At 28.5% G+C, this 25,433-nt stretch overlaps 2 protein-coding genes across 4 annotated transcripts in view; one reads left to right on the top strand and one right to left on the bottom strand.

Annotated features, from left to right (window-relative positions):
• The window catches only part of LOC107456194 (calcium uptake protein 1 homolog, mitochondrial), a 33,694-nt gene that overhangs the window by 1,847 nt on the left and 6,414 nt on the right, over positions 1-25,433 (top strand). For 2 of the 3 annotated variants that reach the window (XM_071186048.1, XM_016073982.3), the window contains exons 2-10: positions 2,284-2,620; positions 4,310-4,490; positions 5,911-6,073; positions 7,801-7,838; positions 8,144-8,194; positions 12,473-12,584; positions 20,491-20,573; positions 22,152-22,346; positions 23,380-23,520. In XM_071186048.1, coding sequence (XP_071042149.1) covers positions 2,304-2,620; positions 4,310-4,490; positions 5,911-6,073; positions 7,801-7,838; positions 8,144-8,194; positions 12,473-12,584; positions 20,491-20,573; positions 22,152-22,346; positions 23,380-23,520 — 1,281 coding nt within the window. In that variant the 5' untranslated portion in view covers positions 2,284-2,303. The remainder of the gene's footprint in view (positions 1-2,283; positions 2,621-4,309; positions 4,491-5,910; positions 6,074-7,800; positions 7,839-8,143; positions 8,195-12,472; positions 12,585-20,490; positions 20,574-22,151; positions 22,347-23,379; positions 23,521-25,433) is intronic. The other variant, XM_016073985.3, reaches the window with a different exon arrangement.
• On the bottom strand, positions 13,933-18,535 carry LOC122270821 (alpha-latrotoxin-Lh1a). The gene has a single exon (XM_043049742.2). It carries the CDS (start codon positions 18,253-18,255, stop codon positions 14,044-14,046), a length of 4,212 nt encoding a protein of 1,403 aa, XP_042905676.1. The 5' UTR covers positions 18,256-18,535; the 3' UTR covers positions 13,933-14,043.

The following is a 25,433-nucleotide window of genomic DNA, read 5'->3' on the forward strand; positions in this document are numbered from 1 at the left end:
TGGGGCAATGATCTTTCGGTATTTATGCTAAAGTATTCACCAAGTCGTGGGGATTTTCTTTCAATAAGAGCACAGGGTTTAACTTGTAGCCACCTTGGGCAAACCTTTACATGTTTTTTTTTTTTTTTTTTGGAAATAAAAAAAAACTTTTTCAAGTTAAAAATCCATTTGAAAATTTTATAATATTTTATACATTACTAAGTGGCCAACCCAAATCTAAGTTTAGAATTATCATTGTTCAACTTTGTAACCTTGTTATTTTGAACCAGCCTTGAAGACAAGGGAACTACTAGGACAAACTAGCCTTCGTGGAAGACTTTGATAAAACTAACCGGCATTTTTGTTACACAGAAAAAAAAGCACCCTTTATTAGCCTAATGGCCAGTAGAATCTCATCCATTTTCCGTCCCCCACTAAGTATAATTTTTTATCAGCATTATGGTCGGTGCGAGCCAAGAGCAGAATTCATATAAAAAATCCACCGCTGAGATTCAAACCTGAGTCACCTCGTTGGGAAGCAAACACTCCCTGAGCCATGTTACTCCACGCAGGCAAATTTTTCCCAACTTGATACAGGAGTTCCCTTATCTTCTGGATTGGGTTCAAAATTACAAGGCTATGTGCTTGAGCATAAGTAGTTATAAACCCAAAAATTTTGTCGGCTGTTCAACAACGGTTATAAAATAAAAAAAGTAACTAGTTATGCAGTTATTGTTCTCCTTCTGCGTGAACTCACTGCTCCCCATTTTTCTCAACCTGTGAAGAGACACCAGTAAAAAATAAATGTATTTATGAAAATTTCATTTTAAAGATTTACTATTTAGTAGATAAATTGGTTTTTATCGACTAACAAATTAATAACTTATAAATATTATAAACTGCTTTTTTTTATCTTTTGTAATTTTCAAATAATATTAAACACATATGAAATATTGTATTGTTTTGAGAAAAAAATAAGCAAAAGTTGTTTTTAATAAACATTTTGAATAAGTCCTATTATTCTAAAATGTTAATAGATAAAAATGTATGAATTTAGACCAGAAACATAAAATATATCATTGTGTAGAGCCCCGTGGCAGAATCGGAGCGATACGACGACATTGTCGTAGAACGTTGCAGAGTTCTTGCAGCAAGATTTTTCTTTCGAAAAATCAAACAAAAAATTACGTTTATTTTCTACAGAAATTTACTTTTAATGTTTGAATCATACATTTAGATAATCACTTTTTGACGAGCTCAATTTATGCCGATAGTATCGTAAATCGGTGTAATGTTTCGATTGTATTTTCGGCAGTTATTGATTTTCACATGAATTTTAAGTATCCCGATATATTTCAAACAATATGGAAAGTTTGAATCGTGCATTTGAGTATTTACTTTTTAAGCTAATAATTCTATTGAAATATTGGCAGTTATTGCTATTGATTTCTCATTTTTAAATCCGATATTTCTTGAAGGATATTTTTTATTACAACAACCGAATCTCTAAACGAAACACACGCATTTGAGAAGTCCAATCCGCACAATTTTGTCGTTGATCTTTTTTTCGGCAATTATTCGATCAATTAACAAAACATGAAGGAAATAATTTGCACCCACTCCCCAACAAAATGTGAGAATATCACCCATAATATTAGAATAAGCAATTATTACTTGTTCCATTTAAAAAAATTATCGTTTTTTTTTTTTTTTTTTTTTTTTTTTTTNTTTTTTTGTTTTTTTTTTTTTTTTTTTGTAAACACAACGCTTTTGTTATTTTAATTTAGTAAGTTATTATTAAAAGTATCTTGAAGAAGGATATTGGTGCTTGAGAGTTTTGTCGCAGATAGCTCGAAAAAATTCTGCCACAGGGTTGTAGAGTTCACATCAGTAGTGATTGAGGTCCTGCCCCTGAATTAATATGATAATATGAATGATCAAATACATTATTATTGATTATTTTAAATCATATGCATGGGTGACAAATTCAGCAACTATGTGTTTTTGATTATAGCTTAATTGTTAATATATTACATTAATATATAACATTTGTTAATAGCTTAGTGACGAGTTTTGCTATTCTGGCATAATTCCTACTCGTATATGAATTGAAATAGAAAGTTTGTGCTGCCATATGCTTCCAATTTTTTATTCTTAAATAAAATTTGGAGTTTATTTTGATCTTAATTATCAATTTTAAAATATTATAATTTCATTAATAGTTTTTGTTAAATATAAAATATTATTTTTAATCATAATTTAAATCGTTATTCATATTCACTAATAAAAAAAATTCATTTTTAGAGAATAGATCTATTAGCATCATGATTGTGGAAAAATTGCCGTTGAGACTATCAAAGCTGTTAAACTATTATCCATCTATATTTTTGAGCAGTAATAGGTTTATAGAAAGACACCAACATCATCTTCTCCATGAATATATCCCTAAAAGAACTCTTATGAGTTTGAGCAATAATAATATAATACAAAGACGTCAAAATTTTTTGCTCTACGGATACATCTCTAAAAGAAATGTGAAAGATTTCCAACATTGTAGATCAAAAAGAACACCTGCTAGTGCTGCTGTTTATCAAATATTCATGGGAGTTGCTTTGGTGTTTGTTTCAGCAAATTTTCTTTGGTAAGCTCATATAATTTAGAAATATCTTCAAATTTTTATTTTATTTTAATGTAAGTGTTTTGTCTGAGTTTTAGAAATATTGAAGTGTCACTTAATTATCAATATTTGAGAAATGTATATGATTTTTATAATTTCTTTTCAAATCTAAGTTGTAGTTTTTTTAAACCCTTTATAAGGCCGAGGTAAGTATAAACTTCGTTGATTTTTAAATGTTGATGGATTACCAGTTAACCATTTATGATTTTGTGAGGCCATCTGCTGATAACTTCAACAAAAAAAACTAAAACAGTAAAATACTTTGTTTACATGAATGTGGGCCCAGAAGCAGAAAGTGCCTAAAACTGTGGCGTACGTCCCAGAACAGACGAAGTCCTGCAGAACAATTTGTATCTTGAATTAAATTCTCTTTAGCCTTGACGACTGGCTGTTTCCCAGGAATGATGTTGCTTTAGAAGAGGAACATTTGACACCCTGCACGAATTTCAGCACTTTTATCAGTAATCTCCCTCTTCCATATCTTTGCCATTCTGAGGAGGAAATTAATGAATTAGCTTTTGGCTTTAACATTTTTATAAAATGGGTGTACCAGTTTTTAGCAGACAGCAGGAGAAATCGATCACCATTTTTATCAAGAGAGCTTCTAAAGCAGCAAGCCGTAACAGAATTAAATTCTGAGATTTCCAATTTCATAAATTTTATGACTTTTATATTTTCTATTCCCATCGCAGAAGCAATCTGTGAATCGTGGGGATCCACGATTTACAGAATTGTTTCTAAAAGACCAAGTGCTTTCAATGGAAATGAAGTTGTTGGAACAACAGACCAGCGAATGTTTTGTGTTTGCAAATGGTGCACCATCTGGGCACTTGTCCCTTCGAAAGATTTTTAAGGCTCCAAAGAAAAGATTTTTAAGGTTAGTTTATTGTTCGGATCTTTATATCATAGACATTTTATTAATAATTCATCATCATCATTGTCATTAACAAAATTTTGTACTTCAAAAGTGATTGAAAAAGTAACAAATCAAGAATGTTTGCCTTGGTTTAAAAAATATTGTAGTGCATCTGTGTATTTTAATAAATGAAAATATAGAATTTTAACGTAAAGTTGACTTTTTTTCACTGTGAAATACTTGCAGAACATTTGTATAAGTTAATAAGTGCTGTTGCAGAACATTTGAAAATATTCTGCTTATGGGAATGTGGGTAGCTGTGAAGGCTGGTCAAGAGATACCTATCCTGGGAATCTATTTTCTTTTGTACATTATGATTTCATCATTTTTTTTAAATCAAGTTTATTTGTAGTTATCAAAACAGAATTTATAAATTCAGTTGTTTATAAGTGCAGTAGTTCAAGTTTATAGTCAATTCTTTATAGTGGATAAAATTTTGAAATTCCAACCTACCTTTCCCTAAAAAAATAGTCTTCAAAATCAAATTAATTTTAAGTAATAAGTTAAATGAATTTGTTTTTATTAATCAGTCTCAATCCCGAAAATATTTTAATACAACATTACTATAAAGGGTTGATATGTGTACTTTTTTTATGTGTACTCAATCAAGTTAATTAGTACTATAACTGATTATTCATTTCTCTGAAGAGTGTTTTTTTTTCTAATAATGTTATTTATGTGATTTTTTAAATGTTTCCTTTCAAAACATAAAAAATATTTGGGAATCTACTTTTCAGGCTTGATTACGCAAAGGACCTGTATGGTAGGATTACAAAATCTTGGAAGGTAGATGCCGCTACTGCCCTTACTGAAAGCAAAAAGAAATCAAAAAAATCTGAAGACAATGAAGAAGAGAGTGAAATTGAAGTAAAAGAGGAAAAGAAAAAGAAAGATAGGCCTGGCTTCAGAGATCGAAAGGTGAGCCCTTCCTTTAATGATTAATTATTTTTGAATATTACTGTTCAGCATAGCCAAAAGAATCTTATCAGGTTTTAAAATTTGGTAAGACTTAGGTAACTTGAAGCAGTAAAAGAAGTTTAAAATTTGAGCTTCATAATAATAAATTTTAATATTCCAGATTTTTTTATAAATTTATTTTGAAAACATTTTATCTTAAAAACCAACAAAAATTTAAAATTAATATTGCTCATAACTCTAATAAACAGCTGTGTCTCCACATCATTCAGAATGAAAGTGTGAAGAAAATATACATATTTTAATGAGTAATACGTGTGAATTAAATATTTTTATTAAAGACAACTTTTAGTGTTTAAACAAAACCATTATAGCACAAAGAAAGATTCGATACTTATTTGGTTTTTTGCTTCAGATATTATTTCTATTTCTTGAATTAGAGATTTTATGAATTTTAAAAAGGAAACCTTTTTTCTTTTGTGTTTTCATAAAAAAAAGTCTCAGCAGCTAAAAAAAATTAAAACAAGATACATTACAAAGAGTAAACAGTTTTAAAAAATCTGTGCAAATTGAACTAATAAAAAGAGGTAATTCAAATGTGCAGTTAAAAGTTTTAGAATTTTTTTTTTTTCACAAAAATTTATTGTTTTCAGAAGTTTTCACGGGCATGCATCAACAGTCGCTGGGCCGCAGGTTGTTCACTCCTAATTTAGTAGTTCTCCTTAAATTTATTTTTCAGACTATAATTTTTTTATTATAGAAACTCTTAAAAATGTTCTATCTTTCTAGTTCAGACATTATTTCAAATTTTACTTTTGGAAAAAGAAAAAAACCGCATTGACATTAGGGAAATTTAAGACTGGTTTGTGGAGGAATGATTAGATTTTTTTTTATTCCTAAAGTCTTAACTGGATAATGTTTTGGTATTATCAGTGTAATTTGAGGAAAATATTGATTTAGATAGAAGATTGTTTTGGAAAGGAAAATTTCTTTTGAGTTTTAACAAATTAATTTATAAAACTTTAAGTTTTAGACAAATTATTAAAAGTTGAGTTTAAGCCTATGCATTAGGATTGGGGCTTTAAATTTTCTTTGAGTTATCCAAAAAGTGAGTTATAAAATTGACTGTATGCGTTTTTTATAATAATTTAAGGACTCAAATAATTTATTTTTTAGGTATAGTAAAATGACCTTTTTGATAAACAAAAAATACTTTGTAAAAGTTGTATGTTTTATTTTTAATTGGAAATGTTTTCACTTAATTTTCTTTTTAATTTTTACAATTTCCTACATTATTTAGGTTAAAGATCATTTATTAAGCTCCAAAAAATCATTTCTAAAATTAATATTTAATTTCAAAAGGCCAAATGAATTTAATTTATGATTTTTAAATTATGCTATTAATTGGTTTACTTTTTTCTAGATCATTGAATATGAAAATCGTATTCGTGCATACTCTACACCTGATAAAATATTTCGATATTTTGCTACCCTTCGAGTATATACTGAACAAGGTGAATCAGAAATATTTATGACACCTGAAGATTTTCTTCGCTCTTTAACTCCTGGTGTTAAGCAACCTGAAGGTATTAACTTTAATTCTAGTGATGGAATATATCTTATACTTTTAAAAGTTCAAAATTCACACAAAAAAAAGGAAACTTGTACAAAGATTATCCCTTACAAAATCGCTAATAATCTAACTATAAATGTCAAATTCGCAAAAAAATTTAAATTATTGTAGTATTAGAGCACATTAAAATGCTTTTCTTATAAATTTATTGTTGCTATTTTTTTTTTTTTTAGTCAAACGCTTTAGGGTTTTAAATAAAGCTAACCAATGCAAAACAAACAGAAATGCAATTTGTTTCAATAATAAAAATCCTTGTTTAGTGTCAAAGCACAGAATGAAAATGGAAAACACAGAGATGCTTCTTCATAGAACCAAAACTATAGTATTGTCAGTTTATGTGGCATTACTTGCGCTCTTTTCATGTCATTTTGCTTTATACATACGTTGCACAAAGTTAAACTTTTCTTTACTTGGATTTTGAGGAACATATTTGCTGAAAATAAAAATATTGTATTTTTTCTTCTTTAGTTATACTTTTCACCTTTTAAGTTATCTTTTCTTTTTCTTCAAATGTATTGCATTTAGATAAAGAAAATTCCAGCTACAAAGAAACAAAAAGGAACAGATATCTCGAAATTAATGCACAATTTGAATTATACACTATTTGTGCAATAAAATCTTAAGAGGAAAAGTGACTACTGATTAAGAGATTACTTACTGCTGCTTCATGATTATTAAAAATGAAGAACGACTTGAAAAAACAATGGGATTTTTTTATTAGATAATATTTTGAGTTTTGTTGAGTCATTTCCTGTTCATCTAAGTTTTAGTGATTAGAATCGGCTGTCGAGATCATGTAATTAAACCCTATTAGTCTTCGTTCTTTGATAATTCTGATTTTTGGAGCCTAAATTTTGTGCCCGCACGCTTAAGATAGTACGTCCTTGAAAAAACAAATTAAGTGTTCTATCAATGAAGTTCATAAACATCATTGCAAAGCAAAAAAGATAGTGAAAATATTGCAAAAGCCATAAAGACCACTTACCCAATATGCTGTTCCATCTAAAATCCTATTGTATATCCTTTAAATAAAAAACTAACAATTTTTCATTAGAATCAGGGACTTTCTGTAAGAATTACTTTTTGATTAAATTTTAGACATCTTGTATACTATAAGAGAGATATTGTTAAAAAAAAATACTAACTATCTTAGAAAATATAATACAATATTAAAAAAAAAAAAATTTTTATAAAAATATTTTTAAATATGAACTGCAGAGGAGGTTAATTTCCTTAATAGGAATTATTTTAAACTGTACTTTAAAAATTTTGTAAGTGTACTTAAATTTCCTTGTAAAGATTTCAAATGTGTATAGACCGTTGTCTTCTTTTTCCCCATATCTTTGCAAAATATCTGTATGCATATATATTGTTGCTCATATCTTAAGAAATTATTATTATTTGTTTATTACCCATACCCAATATATAAAGTATGGTAGCTGATACTTTGTAATACTTATTTGTTCACAATGCAATAAATTTATTTGTAAAAAGGTTGTTTGAAACATTTTCATCAAAATAAATGTTGCTTGAAACAATAATTTTAATGAAAATGTCTCAAATCTAACAAAATTTATAGTACTATATGTACCAAAATTCTGTTTATGTCTGTGTTTTATAAGAATGGGAAAATAATTATTTATTTATTCTAATTATTTATTTTTTTTTATGTCTACAAAGGCCTGGGTCTTGATCAATACAAAAAAGTTGAAATTAAGGTAAGGAAACTAGACTTGTGTGTTCTTCTTTATTTTTAAGATTTTAAAATACATTTGATATACATTTCTTTGATTTATCATTTGTGTTACTTTAAATTTTGATTAAAAATATGAATCTCTGGCAAAAAATGAAGTGTTAAATGTTGTTCATATGAGTACTTTAATATTTAATACTATTGATTAATATGTATTACATGAACTTCTTTGCTCATTCTGTATTTCTCTTTCTATGTATTGTTTATACTGTACTGCTTACTAGCTTATGTGTAATAAATGTGCCTCTGCGTGACTTTTTCATTTTCCAGGCTGATGCTTTTCATGTTCCTGGAAAGTTAGAAATTGATGTGCAAACTGCTGTAGGTTTATTATTTATTCTGTCAGCATGTTTTCTTGCTTTTGCATTTTATCTTTGAATGTCAAATTAAAGATTTTTACTGTAAATTAGTTTTCTTTACAAAAAATCTTATTAATCTAAATAGAGGGTGACAAAAAATAATTGGGACAAAATTTAAAACAAAATATTTCCACTGCAAACTCATTTTAGGAGATGTAATGATGCTTCTCTGGTCGTAAAATGGCTTTAAAAATATTCCATCAGACTTTTGCTCGAGCACACTCATTAATAACGGCATTTAATAATGGCACATTTCCTCACTTTCTTAAAGAATCTAGTAGCCATTGTATTTACTTAAGATTGATGTCAAATTTTTAAATAAGATTACCAAAATCATTCATATTTATTTGTATTAAGAAGAATTTTTGATTCAATGAATGAATTTTTTTTAATAATTATTTTATTTGTATTAAATAAAAGTTCTATACTATTCTGATTTTTGCTACAGTATACTTTTAAGTTGGCAATATGTTCTCATTCCCCAGATTTGGATTAAATAAATTTGGTCTGTCTTGAAGATTAGAGTTTGTTCTGAACCTCATAAGAGTTTGGAATCCTTGAAAAAAATCTTATGCAAGGAATGGAACAAAATATCAATATTTGAATTAAGGTCAGGCCTCTAGCAAAAAGTGTTTTGGTCTGTTTACAGATCTGCGTGATGTCTCTTTGAAAGTTTGTTTGTGATATTTTAATAAGCGCTAAAATTACAGTATATATATGTCCAAGTTATTTTGTGACACTCTGGTTAGATATTTTATTTATTATAAATTTTTTTATGAAAAATCTCTCAAATCATTGTGCATGTACAATATCTATATTAAGAACATTAAAACCTAATTGAGTATTCATATAAATGTTCAGTGTAAAACATTAGAATTACTAAAAGTAGTTTTGTTTAAGTGTCTTATTAATATTGTAATTTGTTATTAGTGCATGAAACTTATTTATGCATATAAAACCCTGTACTTTTGCTTTGTGATGTGTTGGTTAGAAAGCTTATCTACATACTCTCATAAGCCAATTATTTGTTCTGTGTTTTAAATTACAAATTGCTATATACATGTGATGTATACAAAATTTTCATTTGTAGTAAACCTGAATGAATTGCATCACCAATCTCACAGTTAGTCGTCGACAGAAAATTATGTAATGAGATAATCTTGATCTTAAAGATGACTCATCGTAAAGTCTTTTTCACTCCCTCAGAAGTCCAGTTCACACCCTATCTCATACCTGCCAAGTCTCCTGTTTTTTAACAAAGGCTCCTGTATTTTACGACTATCTCCTGTTTACCTGTATATTTTCAAATTTCTCCATGTTTGTTGAAGAAATTTTAAAAAAAAAAATTTCAATTAAATATCCTCTGATGGCAAAAATAAAATTTAAAAAGTCTTTCATTTAGACCTTTTTTTTTTTTTTTTTTTTTTTTTTTTTTAATTTNTTTATTTTTTTTTTTTTTTTTTGCTTATTTTTTTAAATTATAAGCAAAAAAATCTTCTTTAGATTAAGATTTATATACCTATTTTAACAAAAAAATCTGATTTATATACCTAAATGTAAATGCTTATATTATTTTTAATTTCTAATTTTGACTTACATGATTATGCATGATGCATCGAAACTTTACTCATAGCCTAAAAATGCCACTAGAAAAATCTCTGTTATTTTATTTCTCCAATGTTGGCAGGTATGCTTTCCAGGGACTTTTAAAAGACTATGAATGTTTAAGGGGATTGAATTTAGAGGAGGTTTGATAATCTGAATGTTACAGCTTATACCTTATTTTTTATGCATTCAATAATAAAATAATAATAGACCTATCATTAATTATTTTATTATTAAATGCATATAAATTCTATTAATGACTATCTTAATATAAAACTATTAAAGACATGAATGAAGGATATTTTCTTAACCCTTTCGAGCCGACTGTCACATATATGTGTCAGCAAGAAACGCGCTCACTTCCCGGCCGACACACCCGCGTGTCAGAGAGTTTTCTCGTTCACCCCCGACCGTCACTTATTTGTGCCAGCGTTTCGGAATGTTTTAAAAAATTAAATTTCTTCCAAAAGATGGCATTGTATGTCCATATGGTTTCAGATACATGTAGATTTGACCTTCTACTCAAGATGAAAGTACATTCACGTGGATTTTAGGGGAAGGAGTGGAGGGGGGGGAATATTTTATGAGGGCTCTTTAAATTAGCACGTGACATTTATTTACAGTAAGTAAGGGAGTTTTTTTTTTTTCTCTCGCTACTTTCGACTTTCGGATTAGTTTTTAGTGGATAATTAGATCTTGTAGGCTTGAATTTTTTTTCTTTTTACCGTTAGAATGTCGAAGCGTCGAAAATTTTTAACTGAGCTGGAAATAGAGGAAATTATGCAAAATATTTAAACTTATTAATATTTATATTACATTTAAACAAGAAATAACTTAAGTAAATAAAGTATCCATAGAAATATATATAAAGCATATGTCACTTAAATACTCTACAGAACAATATTAAACAACGCGCTGATATTTCGGTAATTTCATGGAATTAGGCTTAACATCGAAAAACCCTCCGGCCCTGGGGAGACACACGCTAGAGAGACTGCCGGCCTCAGCGGTAAGCGCGCTTTCGCGCTTTGCGTCGCGAAAGGGTTAACAAATACACTTATATCATGTGTAAATGCTGACCTATCACCTCAATGTTCATTGAAATGTTAGCAAAAATAATTATTCATTAGGATGACATTTCTAATCCTGTAAGCTCTTTAAAGTTGTTTGGAAATAGATAATGTTATATTTTTAAATGATTAGTTGTAATTACTAAAATAAGGTATCCTATTCATTTATGAGATTTGCTGCAAAAGATTTGTTATTTCAAACATACAGTTCTACTAACAGTTTTATCTTTGAATATTGAATACATAGTCTTGAGCAAAGATATTTTTTCAATAACAGTGAATATATTGATTATGAAATATGCTAAAATGTACTCATTTTTATCGTAATTTTTATCATGTAATTTTATTTATGATATTTTAATTTTGAACATTGAATAGCTAAAAATGAGGGTTTTTATCAATTTTTATTGTAAAGGCTGCAATAAAATTAAGTATTTTTATTTTATTATAATAAGGTATTTAATTTTTAAACTGAATTATCAATCTAAACAATTTTGTTATAAATTTTAAAAATTTACTTTTATTGAATCATAAAAATATTTTAGACTGCATTTACCTTCAATTTTATCAAGCTGTTAACATAATGCTTAAGTGAAAAAAATTTTTATTAATTTGACTATTCTAAAATTATTAATCCAATTTCTATGCTTCAAATATAGTATTTTTTAGTGTATAATGTGACTTTTCGAACTCCTAAATACAATGAAAGTTTGGGAGTCAAGTTCGACAATAATAATTCTTTTGGGCACAATTTTTTTTGAGAAACAAATGACGCTTATCTTTAAAAAAAAATTTGAAATATAGATAAATACAAATGTGGAAATTTACGCTATTATCACAAAATTGAAACTTTTTATAACAAAAATAAAATCTTTCCCACTACACTGAAAATCTTTCGAGATGGTTTTTTTGATTTAAGAAATCTGAAAGATATCTTCTTTAACTTTAAGCACTACTTTTGGAATGTTATTGTAAAGTGCAAATTATTTTCTAATAAAAGGTGGTAGTAAAACAGCAGATTAATTTGAATAACTGAGTTTTATAATTGGTTAAAAATTTGTTTTTCAATAAGTATGAATTCAGGGGTCATTTTATACACTTATTGAATGCAAAATCCACTAATTTAAAGCTAAATAAAATGAGTTGAGTTATATTTTAAAAATACAGCATGTCCTGTTTTAGTTAAATAAAATTTTTCTAGTGTAAATTTAAATTAGTTCTAAGTTTAGTTAATAGTTTCTAATTTCTTAACTTTACTGATATTTTAATATTAAGAATATATTCTTGTCTGGATGCAAACAAGACTGTTTTGACTCCCAACAAAGAAAGCATTTTTTACAAATTGGGTGCTTCTGGCCTGATTGGATTTTCAGAATACATGTTAATCAAATCAAATCAAATTTTATTTAATTAACATATGAAATTAAGTATATAAAATTAATTTATAAAATAGAATTAAATAGAAAATTTTAAAGTATAAATTGAAATTAGTTCTAAGTTTAGTTAATAGTTTCTAATTTCTTTACTTTACTGATATTTTAATATTAAGAATATATTCTTGTCAGGATGCAAACAAGACTGTTTTGACTCCCAACAAAGAAAGCATTTTTTACAAATTGGGTGCTTCTGGACTGATTGGATTTTCAGAATATATGTTTCTTCTTACAATTTTGTCAGGTAGAATTTTGCTTCTTTTTTTTTTTTCTCAGTGTATTTTCAGTTTTAATATATTTGTAATGCAGTTATTATTTGGAGAAGTAGGTATCGGAAGTTTCATCTTTGTAATTGCTGCATGCAAACATATTTAAGTAAGGCTGTTATAGGAATAGCATTATTTTTATATCTTTGGAAAACAAATATATCTAAGTTCTTAAATTGTATACTATTAAAATATTCTTTTTGATTATAAATTAAAAATGATAATTAAAAAAAAATAAAGAATTTTTGTTTTATGTGCATTCATGTTATTTTGTTTAATACAATATGATGTAACTAATTTCAAATTCATATTTGCATTACATATTGAAAATATATACTTATCACTCAGAAATGAAATAATAACACAAATCATTAAGATAATATCAGGTAAATATGGAAATAAAGTAGGGAGGTCACATTCATTCTGAGAATATTTGATTTTTTAAACTGGCTGATCCCTTCAGCAGACATATTTATACTTATTAGAAAAAAAAAGTGTAAAAGTTAAACTTTATAATTACTCTAAAAGCTTAATTGATTACTAGATTTATCTTTCATACAGTTTTGGCTGTTTCAGTTTATGTTTGGCATTTTGATTAAGCAGGAACATACTCTTTGTGATGAATATTAGTAATTATTGCTATGAATAACTATTTTATTTAATTTTTTATTAATTTAAATAATAATTAAAGCATAATTTTTTAAATTTTTTTTGTTTAAAATTTAAATGTTAAAATTGTAACTTTTTAGTAATAAAATAAAATAATTACTAGTTATGTAACTTAAGTTATTGAAATTTTTTGTTAAAATTTGATACTCACACATTAGAATAAAAAATCAGTCAACTATGACATATACCCTATAAAGATATGAGTTCCTTCAAATATTTTTATCCAACTTCAGCATTGAGTTCAACATAACAGGTTTCACTGTAGCATTTATAATTGTGCTTTTTTTATTTATTAATATGCTTTAGTAATCAATTTTTGATCTAATATCTTCAAATTTATTAAGTAATCTCTTAAGGTAAATTGTGAGCTATTTTCCTCGGGAAATATGCCAACAATGGGTTTATATTTTCTCCTTCCTATTTGGTCTAGCAATAAAATCAGAAAGCATAGTTCCGCTTAGTAAATCATTATTTATGACAGTTCTATTTATCTCAGTTTAACCATTTTAATTTCCTGCTTGTTAGGAAACATTAATATGCCAGTGTAAAAATTTATGTGTATAATTACAGTTCTCTGTACGAATTTCTATAAGGCTAAATACAGCTAACACGATTTAGCCTTCTATGTCTGTGCTGTAAAAAAAATATCTTAAACAATTTGCATAGCAAAAAAAAGTTTTATTTTATTTTATTAAGTGTAGACATAGACTAAGTCATCTTAGTGGTAAAACTTCAGATCCAATATATGAATCAATTGCTAGTCTCATTTTAAGTAAGTAATATATTTCTGAGGCAATTAATTAATTCTCCACTTTTGGCAGTCTCAGTTGTGTACAGACATGATCTAACCGTATTATCCTTAGCATTAACATCCGCTCCTTTTTCTACAAGCTTTTCAACTACTACTAAGCGTAAGTAACTAGCAGCCTTATAAAGAGGTGTTTCACCTGTATTATCCTTAGCATTAATATCGGCACCATTCTCAATCAACTTTTCTAATACTGCTAAACTACCTCCCATAGCAGCCCAGTGCAAAGGTGTTGCACCTCCTGTATCTTTAACATGAATATCTGCACCTTTCTCTATCAACTTTTCTACTACAGCTAAATGACCTAATGCAGCTGCCCAGTGCAAAGGCGTTGCATCTACAATATTCAGTGCATCAATTTCTGCACCTTTATCTATTAGCTTTTCGACAGCAGCTATAAGACCTTTTTTGGAAACACTGTGCAAAGCTGTTTCACCTTCTTCATTTCTAGCTTCAATGTTCGCACCTTTCTCTAGCAGTTTTTCTACTACAGTCAAATGATCAAATAAAGCAGCCAAGTGCAGGGCTGTTAACCCCCCATCTTCCTTGACTTCAATATCTGCACCTTTCTCTATCAACTTTTCTACTACAGCTAACTGACCTCCTGAAGCTGCCCATTGCAGGGGGGTTGCGCCACGTCCATCCTTGGCTTCAATATCTAAACCTCTCGCTATCATTTTTTCTAATACCGCTAGACCACCTCCTGTAGCAGCCCAGTGCAGAACCGTTGCACCACGTATATCCATAGCTTTAAAATCTGCACCTTTCTCTATCAACTTTTCTACCACAGCTAAATGATTAAATGACGCAGCAGAGTGAAGAGCTGTTAAGCCCCCCATCTCTGTAGCATTAATATCTGCGCCTTTCTCTATCAACTTTTCTACTACTGCTAAATGGCCTCCTGCAGCAGCCCAGTGCAAAGGTGTTATATATATAGTATTCGGAGCATTAATTTCTGCACCTTTCTCTAGCAGTTTTTCTACAACAGCTAAAATGCCTTTTTTGGAAGCACTGTGCATAGGTGTTTCACCATACTTGTTTCTAGCTTCAATTTTTGCACCTTTATCAAGTAGTTTTTCTACTACAACTATAAGATCATTCTTAGACGATGCATAGTGTAGAGGAGTGTTACGGTAACTATCCTTAATGTCTACATTCGCATCTTCTGCTTCAATTAAATAGTTGATTATTTTTACGTAGCCATGTTCTATTGCTGAATGTAAAGGCATTATGCCCATATTGTCCGCAGTTGTAAAATCAGCCTGTTTAGTATCAATGAAGTACTTAACTGTGTTTTGCCGATCTAACTCTACAGCTAAGTGGAAAAGTGTTTTCCCATTAGTGTCTTTCATTGTTAGATTCATTTCTTTCATCTCTATTAAATATTTAACTATTTCTAACTGATCTCCGTAAACTGCCCAGTACAGCGCACTCTCGTTATAATTGCCGCCTTTTTCTATAAAAAATTCTAATATTTCAAAATGACCCATATGTGCTGCTTCATCTATAAGAGACATACCATCTTTATTTTTTATGTTAATACTGGCTCCTTGAGCTACAAGAAAATCAACTACATCTATTTGATCATTAAAAGCTGCTAGACCCAAGGGTGTGTAACCACTTTCCTGTCTCTTATTTAAGTTAACTCCTTGATTACTGAGGAAACTAACGATCTCTAAATGTCCTTTTTCAGCAGCAAGATGAAGTGGTGTATAATCACGTACATCACACGATTCCAATTCCACTCCCGAATTCACTAAAATGTATAAGATAGATTTCAGTCCCACTGAAGCGGCTAGGTGTAAGGCTGTTAATTCATCTTTTCCTTTTGCATTGATGTTTGTCTCGTTTATACCTAGTAATTCAAAAACAACACCTTCTTTATTAAGCAAAACAGCTAAGTGAAGTGGCGTCCAACCCTCATCAGAATGAGCATTGACATCTGTCCTGTTATCTCCGAGAAGCTGCTTAACAATCCTCGCATTCCCTGTAGTAGATGCTAGATGAAGTGCTGTCAGATTCCCATGTGATTCTAAATTAATGTCCATCTTTTTCTTACTAAGTAATATATTAATTGTTTGTTCATATCCTCCTAAAACAGCCAAATGTATTGGAGCAAGACCTTTTTCTGATTGGATATTTACATTGACTCTCTCATCAGCACACAGCATATCTACGGCATTATTTTTATTGGAAGTCACAGTCAAATGGAGTGGAGAAAAGCCACCTACAGTCTTTGCTTCAGTATCAATGTTTTCAGCTTGTAATAAATTTTCGATTGCTCTAATATGACCCATTTCTGCTGCTACATGCAATGGTGTCCAATCTAAGTTTGAAGTTACACTGACATCAGCTCCATGTCTGATTAGCCCTGTGATGAAATTTTCATATCCTAATTCAGCTGCAATATGAAGAGGAGAAAAACCATTCCCGTCTTGTGCGTTAATATCAGCACCATTGTTTACTAAAGTTAACAGTGTCCCTAGATTACCCGCTTGTGCAGCCGCATGTACTGCTTGACGTCCTTCTTCAAAAGGAATAGTAACGTTTGCCCCATTTTTGATCAATACATCAATATCCAATGCTGCAATTTCTTCATTTGCCTCTAAAGCTGAATTGTAAAGATCCCGATGAATATCTCGAAATTCAATTTGATGGTTGTTTTCAATAATGCCTACCAATTCAGGCTTCTCATGATCAAATTTTCTAAAAATAATGCGTGTTGTATCCCGTGGAGCAGTTCCTATATCAAGAGCTGGACATGCTTGTCCGTATATTGTATAAGGGATAGACCAATCACTAACTTCAGAATAAATCCCCCCATTCATATATTGAACAGCATAACTGATTTTTCTGTGATCTTTCCATCCGATAAAAGGGGTTCTTATTGTAGAAGCAGTAAAGTTATATCTTATTTGTTCCCTTGGTTTGGTATTGGGTAAATTATTTATTGCCAGAAGATAGGATTTTATCTGATTAAAGTAATTTATTTTTTTTGAAACAAATTCAACAATGTTACTTTTTTTAGTTTTGATAAAATCTAAGGTTTTTACTGTATTGAGTACAATTATAACCTTATCAATTAATCCATTCATGTTATCAACTCCAATCAAAGAATTTGTAAAACCTTTCAATGTTCTTAAAGAAACAGACAAGTACTGGTTATATTTCTCTAAGTCGCTTTTTTGGTAACTTTCATTTGCAAGGTAATTGTAGCCAGTCAGTAAAAAAGATAAGATGGAATTATAAGTATTTGTTCCTAAACACAGTAAATAAAGCACTGTAAATGCTGTTTCGTCATTCGCACTTTCTGGTATAGCCAGTCCTTGATTAACAATATTGTTTAAAAGTGTGTGTAAATTAGTAGCTGAATGAGGAGTTCTAGATTTTTTGAAATCATTCAAGATGCTATCTTCTGCTTCAAGATGAGTAATAAGTTGCTCATGAGAGAGATATTTCAGAGCATTTTTTTCAAGATGGAAATATTCTATGTATGTGATTAGTCCCGAAGTAGCCTCTTTTGCTTTGGATTTCCTTATAAAGGATTGAATCTTTTCAAAACCTTCTTTTATTTCATCTCTTGCTTTACCAAGTTGACTGGATACTGTTGCAAATCCAGATTGTATAGCTACAAAATTTTTTTCAACTTTATCTTCAACTCGTCGAATTGCTTTATAATTTCCATGTATTGCATTTAAGTTCTCTTGAATAGCACCATAATTCCTACTTAAACCATCATCTACCTTGTGAAATCTTGCCCCTAATATTTCCTTTATTTCATCAAATGGGATTTCGTCACAACGTAGATCCGCATATTCAATATCTGCAGCATATTTTACAGTGTAAGCAATCTTAGAAGTCAATGCAGAAGCACCAGCAGGAATACTACCAAAAAAACCACCCGAGCTGAGAGCACTTGTATAGACATTAGCAATATCAGCTGTTAATCCTGCTGTTAGTGATGAAGCCTTTAATGCATCACACCCTATCCTCTTAAGGGATCTTTTTTCACGCAGAAGTGTGCCTATTCTATCTGCATTATAATTTAAAATTCCTGTGACAGGTATTTTTAATGCATCAGTTTTTTCATCTGAAAGCAATAGGAACCACATTACAATTATCCTCAAACTAAAATAATTTCTGTCTCTTTTACTTTCATTAACTCTCATCATCCTTAATTCAAAGAACAGTTTTAGATCAGAACTTAAAGAATCAATGAAGAGTTATAGACCACAATGATTTTCAAACTAATGAAGAACTACAAAGATTTCGAATCATGCAAACATCTAATGTGAAACTACTATTTTTAAATGCATGATCTTCCCTAATCAAATCTTATCAGCAAAGGCGAGTAAAAATAAATAAATTGCCTTTTAATATGCATATTTTTTATCAAAATATTATTTCATGAAAGACAACACTATGAGCTTTGAAAGTTTGCGAGGTTCTATGTTTATTGATTAGATATTGATAAGATAAATATTATGCTTGTTTCACTTTCAAACTTTCATTTATTTACATCACATTCTGTATCTAACTAGCATGATTTTCTATCTTTTTTATTTATTTTTTGTATTTGTTTCAGACATTTTTAATTTGCACAGCTTTGTTAGAAATTATTTTAATTTGAACTAAGTTTTATTTTTTAATAACATATGAGGAAGGAGTTGATAAAGTAACAACTATTTTTATAAGATTCCTGATGGTCGTGTAATAGGTAGAAAGTAAGAAAATTCCATCTGTCTGGGAAAAAAATTAAAGAAAGATAAAGGTATTTTATTCAAATACTCAAAAGTCAGAGAAATGGTCTTAATCTTGCTTTGAAATACCTAAATGTCTAATATATTTTTTTTCGTAAAAATTGGGTTAAATTCTGAAAGATATTTTCTGATGCTGAATTTTTGTTCAATTTATATCAATAGAGAACCTCAAACATAGCCTCAACGTTGGTCTCATATAATGCGACTAATTGAATAAAATTATGTATCAATTTCAAAAATATTTGTTATTAATATTAAGAAAACTGTAGTACAGTTAATTTTAGAATTACCCTTAATGTATATGTCATAAATATGTCATAAATAAATGCAGAAAAAAATGTCTGTGTGTCCCTCATTTTATCTTGATGCTAATCTGCCTAAATCCTTTCATGTAATTTATTTGTTTGGTTAGTTTATTCTTATAATAATTTGTTTAAAAAAAAATTTTTTTTGAGCTTGAATGAGAGGGAAAAGTTAGAAATTTTTTTCTAGTGTTTGTGGTTGTTCCCACCTAATAAAACCCTCAACTATAACTCTGTGACTATTTTAATTTGTAACAAAGTAAAACAAAAGTAAATATACTCAAGTTCATTTTTAATTAATATAAATAACAATATAAAATTTATTATTAATTTAAATTTTAAAAAAAAGTATACTTTTGTTATTCATTTATATTAAAATATATATAAACTTTACTTCAGTAAATAGATGAAAAATTAATTTTTACACCTAACTAGGAACTTAATACTTGAAAGCTTACTTAAAAAACTAATACTTAAAAGCTTGTAATTAATATGCAACTTAACTAGATATAAATTTTACCACTTTGTCCAATACTATCTTCGGATTATTATTGAGATTAAATTCTACTTTACAAATAGTCCATTAGTACCATTCTACTGCAACAATAACATCCAAACTTATTGGACCTAAAAATCAAAGTTTTTCAGCACTTATTTGTGCAATATTTTCGTTAGAAGCCCTTTTTTTTAAATCTCGGAGATTCAAAATAAAAAAAAAAGAACTTGTATTCTATATGTTGTTATTGTTTTCCTGTGGCGCCATCTATGGCCAAGAATTTTATTTCTTCCACACCCATACATCACACCTGTTAATAGGGCGAACCCAGTCATTCATCCACAAATTGTAATTTTGACCTGAAACAGAGAACTATCAATTCCCAATTCAGTACCCCCAGAGATATTGATTTGTTTTGTGAACATGTAGGACCTTGTGACCCGACAGATTTATAATGCACCAGTCACAATTTACTACACTGGGAGTTTTTGGCCGACTGGATTAGAACTCCCGTTCTAACGAACGGGAGTCCAGCACCCTGCCAATCAGGCTATCCCTGCTATTTGGATTCTTATAAATAGTTATTATGAAGCATGCAATATTCATCATCCCAAACTAGCTTTCCTTATACTTCTTTTTTATAAATCTATAATAGCAGAATGAAATTTTTATTCATCGAAAATTCATTATCATTAAAATTAAACAGTTTCTTTTTTAGTCTGGGTTTTCTTTCTTTTTTTTTTAAACAGAGTACTTATATTTTAAATAATATTCACAGAGTTAAGACCACATATTTTTAAAATTAATTTGATAATAATTGCAATCAAAATTTTGCTTTGAATTTTTCAGCGTCTAAGAGACATTTTGAAATAGCTTTTCGAATGTTTGACCTCAATGGCGATGGAAATGTTGACCATGAAGAGTTTGACAAAGTGAGTAATGTTCATTCACATTATAAAAGTTTTTATGTGTGATACTTTATATCATGATATTTTGTGTGCCCCTTTTATATTATATTTTTGCAATACTTTATTATTGCTTTATAGTTTGTGTGTTATTTTATCATTGCTTAATAATTTGTATGATACTTTATCTTAATTTAAATAGAATTTTTTTACATTGTTCATTTCAAGATAAATTTTGCGTTTTTATAACGTTTAAATATTTGGTAGTATTTAAACATTAAAATCTGTATTTTATATGTTTATTCAGTGCAATTATGATAATAAAAATTAATCTTATTCAGTCTAACATCATATATGGTGTGTTTAAAATGTCTCACAATTCTTGGAAAAAGAAAGGTTTATTGTTGAAGAATGATAAATTGAATTTCTGTAGAAAAAGTAATGAATAAATAAATAAATTAAAAAAATTTATAAAAATAATTATTTGTTTATTGTTGCCACACTCTTTCTTTAATATAAACCTTATCTAAATTTCAGAATTAAAGAAATGACATTATTTGTATTGAAACTTGTGTCAGTGTATTTTATTTCTACACTTTTTTTCATGATGTAATTCAACTAAGAAGTCATTCAAATATTTAAGCATATTTTTGGCACTTATGGGCTCCCCTCTCCGTGTGACTAAAAATAAGCAAATTACAAACTTGCTATGCTTACATCACATTACGTTGCAACATCCCTTTCTCTTGTTTTTTGCTTTAACTGTTTTTGCGCAAATTTAACTTACATTTCAATTTTGAAACTTGTACCTTTTTTTTGTATTTAAAAATATTAAAAAGGATTTAAGCGTCTTATGTAAAAGTTGCCCATACCCCTCCTCCATTCTTGTTTAGAACAAATAAAATCATGAACCCCCTCACGCTTTAAATTCTTTTGTACTATTTCATTGGTCCTTATTAAAAGTTTTGGCTTAAAACATTGAGATTTTCCAATTTAAAAACCAAATGGTTTTATGAAGATGGTAATTTAAAATACAGCCCTTTTTATTTCTAATTTTTGAAAAATTATAACCTTATGCTTAAATTGCTGTTGATTTTTAAATAATTTTAATCCATACAGTTCTTTGGCAGAAAATGTCACTAAGGGTAATCTTATTTTAATGCTAAATGTTTGATTTGAATTACTTCATGGCAATCTACTATTTTTAGATTTCTTCTTTGTTACTATATCAACCGACTAAGTGTTTCCTATTTAAGGAAGTTTATAGAAAATTTCTCCTTAATATACAAATTTCTCATTGAATATCAAAGAGAGACTATTTTTTTTTTGCTGGAAAAACAGAGTATGAAAAAGCATCTTTGGCTTTGCAAGCATTCAGCCATTTAAAATAATTCTCAATAATCACTATAATACTTTGTCATTAGCTAATTCAAGTGTTTAAGAAAACTGATAAAAAATTTCTTGTTTCAAAAAAAATTACTACACTTTAATTTTCCGCCATGCTGTTCAATAGATAAACTACTCTTAGTAGAGATTTTTGTAAAACCCTGCCCAAGTAGTTAATCAGTTATATTATTGATATACGTAATATATCTTTAATCGTAGGTCCAGACCATAATCCGGAGCCAGACCAGTGTGGGAATGCGTCACCGAGATCATTCAAATACTGGAAACTGTTATAAATTCTTTGGTAGTGCCTTATCTACATATTTCTTTGGTCCTAACTTGGATCGAAAGCTTACTATCGAAAAGTTTTTAGAATTCCAGAAACAATTACAAACTGAAATCTTGACTTTAGAGGTGAGTCTAATTGTAAAATATGGTTTCAGATAACTTGATTTCTTCTTTTTTTTTCAAAGATGTGAGATTTTTCAATACTTGAAATTACAAGATCTTTGTAAAATTATTCGTGGATTTTTTTAACCTTATTAAATAATTCTTGTGTTGAAATGCAGTGAAGGGAATATAATTTTTTTTTCTCTATTCACTTTACTTAACCTTTTTACTACAGCTCTTAACATTTTGTCTTAAAATGTGTGAGATTACAAACTAAAAGAAATATATCTAAAATTTTTGTAACTACTTAAAAGAAAATTATGCAAAGATCTTTTGGCACAAGAAGATACATTTTCTTTGTTTTCACAAAATAATATAAAATTAATTTTTTGACCTATTTGTTTGAAAAAATATATGTAATGACATGTTTATAAATTTTCTCAATGTAGTGAGGTTCCATTATAAATGGTTTTTAATGGTTCATTATTAATTTTCGTTTTTTGAACTTTCTTGTTAGAAAAAATATATGCAAAATGACATGTTTTTAAAATTTTACACTGTAATGAGGCTCTATTATTGCTGACTCTTAGTTTGAATTCATGTTGGCAGGTTTATTTATTTATAAATATATAAATTTATGAAAGACAAAAGTGTTGAATATTTTTATTCCTTTATTTTTAGGATATTTATTTTTCTCTTAAGCAATTGTGAACTCTTTTTGTTTTAAATAAAAAGCAGCTTGTTTTTTTTTTGTTTTTTGTTTTTTTTTATTGCAGATTAATTTTACTTCTATAATTGAAAGAAACTTTTATCAGTTATCTGTTAAATCGTTTCTCACTTTAAAAAATTTCTTCATAGATATACTTAGAAAACATAAAAAATAATTTTATTTAAATGAGAGTTTTTACTTCTAAATCGTTTGTACCTGATACTTTGAGAAAAATTGGGATCTTTCTTAACTTATAAGAAATTGCTGAATAAATGTTCACTAAATGCAAATTTCAGTGCAATTACAAAGTGTTTACTTAAAACTAAACCTCTTTTCTTTCTTTAATAGTTTCAAAGAAAAAATCCAAATGCAGAAGGATTTATTCGAGAAGTTGATTTTGCAGATTTGCTTTTAACATATGCTGGATTATCAGAAAAAAAGCATATCAAGATGTTAAAACGTGTCAAGAAGATTTTCAAAAATTCCAGAGTAAGTTACAATACAGTAAAACTTGTGTAAGTTGACCACTTGTGGTGCATTGTTTTAGTGCTCAACTTAGACAAGTGGTCAACTTATAGAGGGTGTGGGTCATTGTTTACTTTTCCGTTTCCTATATCATGTTGCTATTTAATTTTTTTTTTTTTTACTTGACTTAAAAATTTTATTCTGAAAATATGCAAATGAATGTCTTAAGAAATGTGTTTAAACCTGAATGAACTTCAATTTGATACATTGTATAATTCTAATGTTTAATTAATTTTTTTTAAAAAAATTATTTCGTTAGTTATGCCTATAAAGTGTTTAATAAATATAATTTCTTAAAATATCAGAACACGAAAACATGTAATTTGAAAACTTTAACAAAATAAAATTATTTGAACACTTTAAAATTTATTTACTACACTTAAAGATCAAAGACCATAAATAAAGGATCAAAGCATATTTCAGAGCATTCATTTATTCAAATGCTCACTATTGCAACTGGAAGAGCAACTTTTCAACTAACACACCTGTTTTCAATGAACGGATGAAAGAAATGGTCAAAAGCTGACCCCTTACAGTTTCCCCTGATGGTCAACTCACAAAAGGGTTTAGATTAGCTTTTTACACTATTTCACCAAACAAGTGAAATTTTAACATACATTGCAAAAATGACAGAAAATTTTCTGAATTTTTTTTTTCTGGTCAACTTATGAGGGTTTTAGAATAGAATTTCATAATACTCCTAGATAAAATTGACTTATTTCAGTGGTCAACATACAAGATAGACAGGTGGTCAAGTTACAAAGGTTTTGCTTCTTTATATTATATAGGAAAAATTCCGTTCTTGATAATTGAGGTCAACTTATGCAGGTGCCCAACTTACAAGGGTGGTCAACTTGGCAGGTTTCACTGTAATAGTTTTTTTTTAATCCAATGTACATGGTGTTCACAATTTATAGAAATAGTCAAACATCTCAAAAAATATGCATTGAGTAAAAAATCTGTCTCGTTCTCTCACAAATTCGGCCCTGCCCTTTGAGTGTCCCTGGTTGTAGGTTTGAGTCAAGTTTGGCGTCGTCAAAAGAGATTTTTTTCAAAATATTAAACATTATTTATTTTATCTTAAATGTATTTTTCAAGATAAATCAATTTTTAACAATTTGTAACCCAATTTCATTTTACAGTTACAAAGCAATCTATAATAGGTTATAGGTCAAGTTTTCACAATAATCTATCATGTTGTAAAAACTTGACAGTACTTTTTTCTGGAGAACCTAAATCTGCATTAAAAATAAATTTCTATTTAAAATTTTGATGCTGTTGAGGTGTCAAGTTTTATATCATAATTAGGTCTGCAAGTTTGTCGCAGGAAATTATGAAAATTACACAAATTCTAAAAAATAAGTAAAAAATTTATATAAATTTTATCTAAATCTGCATTAAAAATAAATTTCTATTTAAAATTTTGATGCTGTTGAGGTGTCAAGTTTTATATCATAATTAGGGCTGCAAGTTTGTCGCGGGAAATTATGAAAATTACACAAATTCTAAAAATTAAAAAAAAATTTATATAAATGATGCAAAAGACAGAAATTGCACAAACACTAAAAAAAGCTTAAAAATACACAACAAAAGTATTTCTTTGAATTTCAAACAATGTTAATATTTTTATTTAAATGAACAGAATTTTGGTACAAAGTATTGTACACTGTCAGATTATTCTCATTTATGCTTCGTCTTTCATCACTTAATACATTTTTATACTTAGAAAACGATCTTTCTGCGTCAACACTGTTTTTAGGCACCAACAAACTTCGAATTGCCAATTTTGGAGCGTTTGGTCTTTGATTTCCAAAACTCGATCAATTTTCCTTCACCAACGCGCAATTCCTTGACCGTTGCTTTGTAAGAAGCAATTG

Source organism: Parasteatoda tepidariorum, chromosome 10 (genome assembly GCF_043381705.1).
Source record: "Parasteatoda tepidariorum isolate YZ-2023 chromosome 10, CAS_Ptep_4.0, whole genome shotgun sequence".
Taxonomy (NCBI): domain Eukaryota; kingdom Metazoa; phylum Arthropoda; class Arachnida; order Araneae; family Theridiidae; genus Parasteatoda; species Parasteatoda tepidariorum.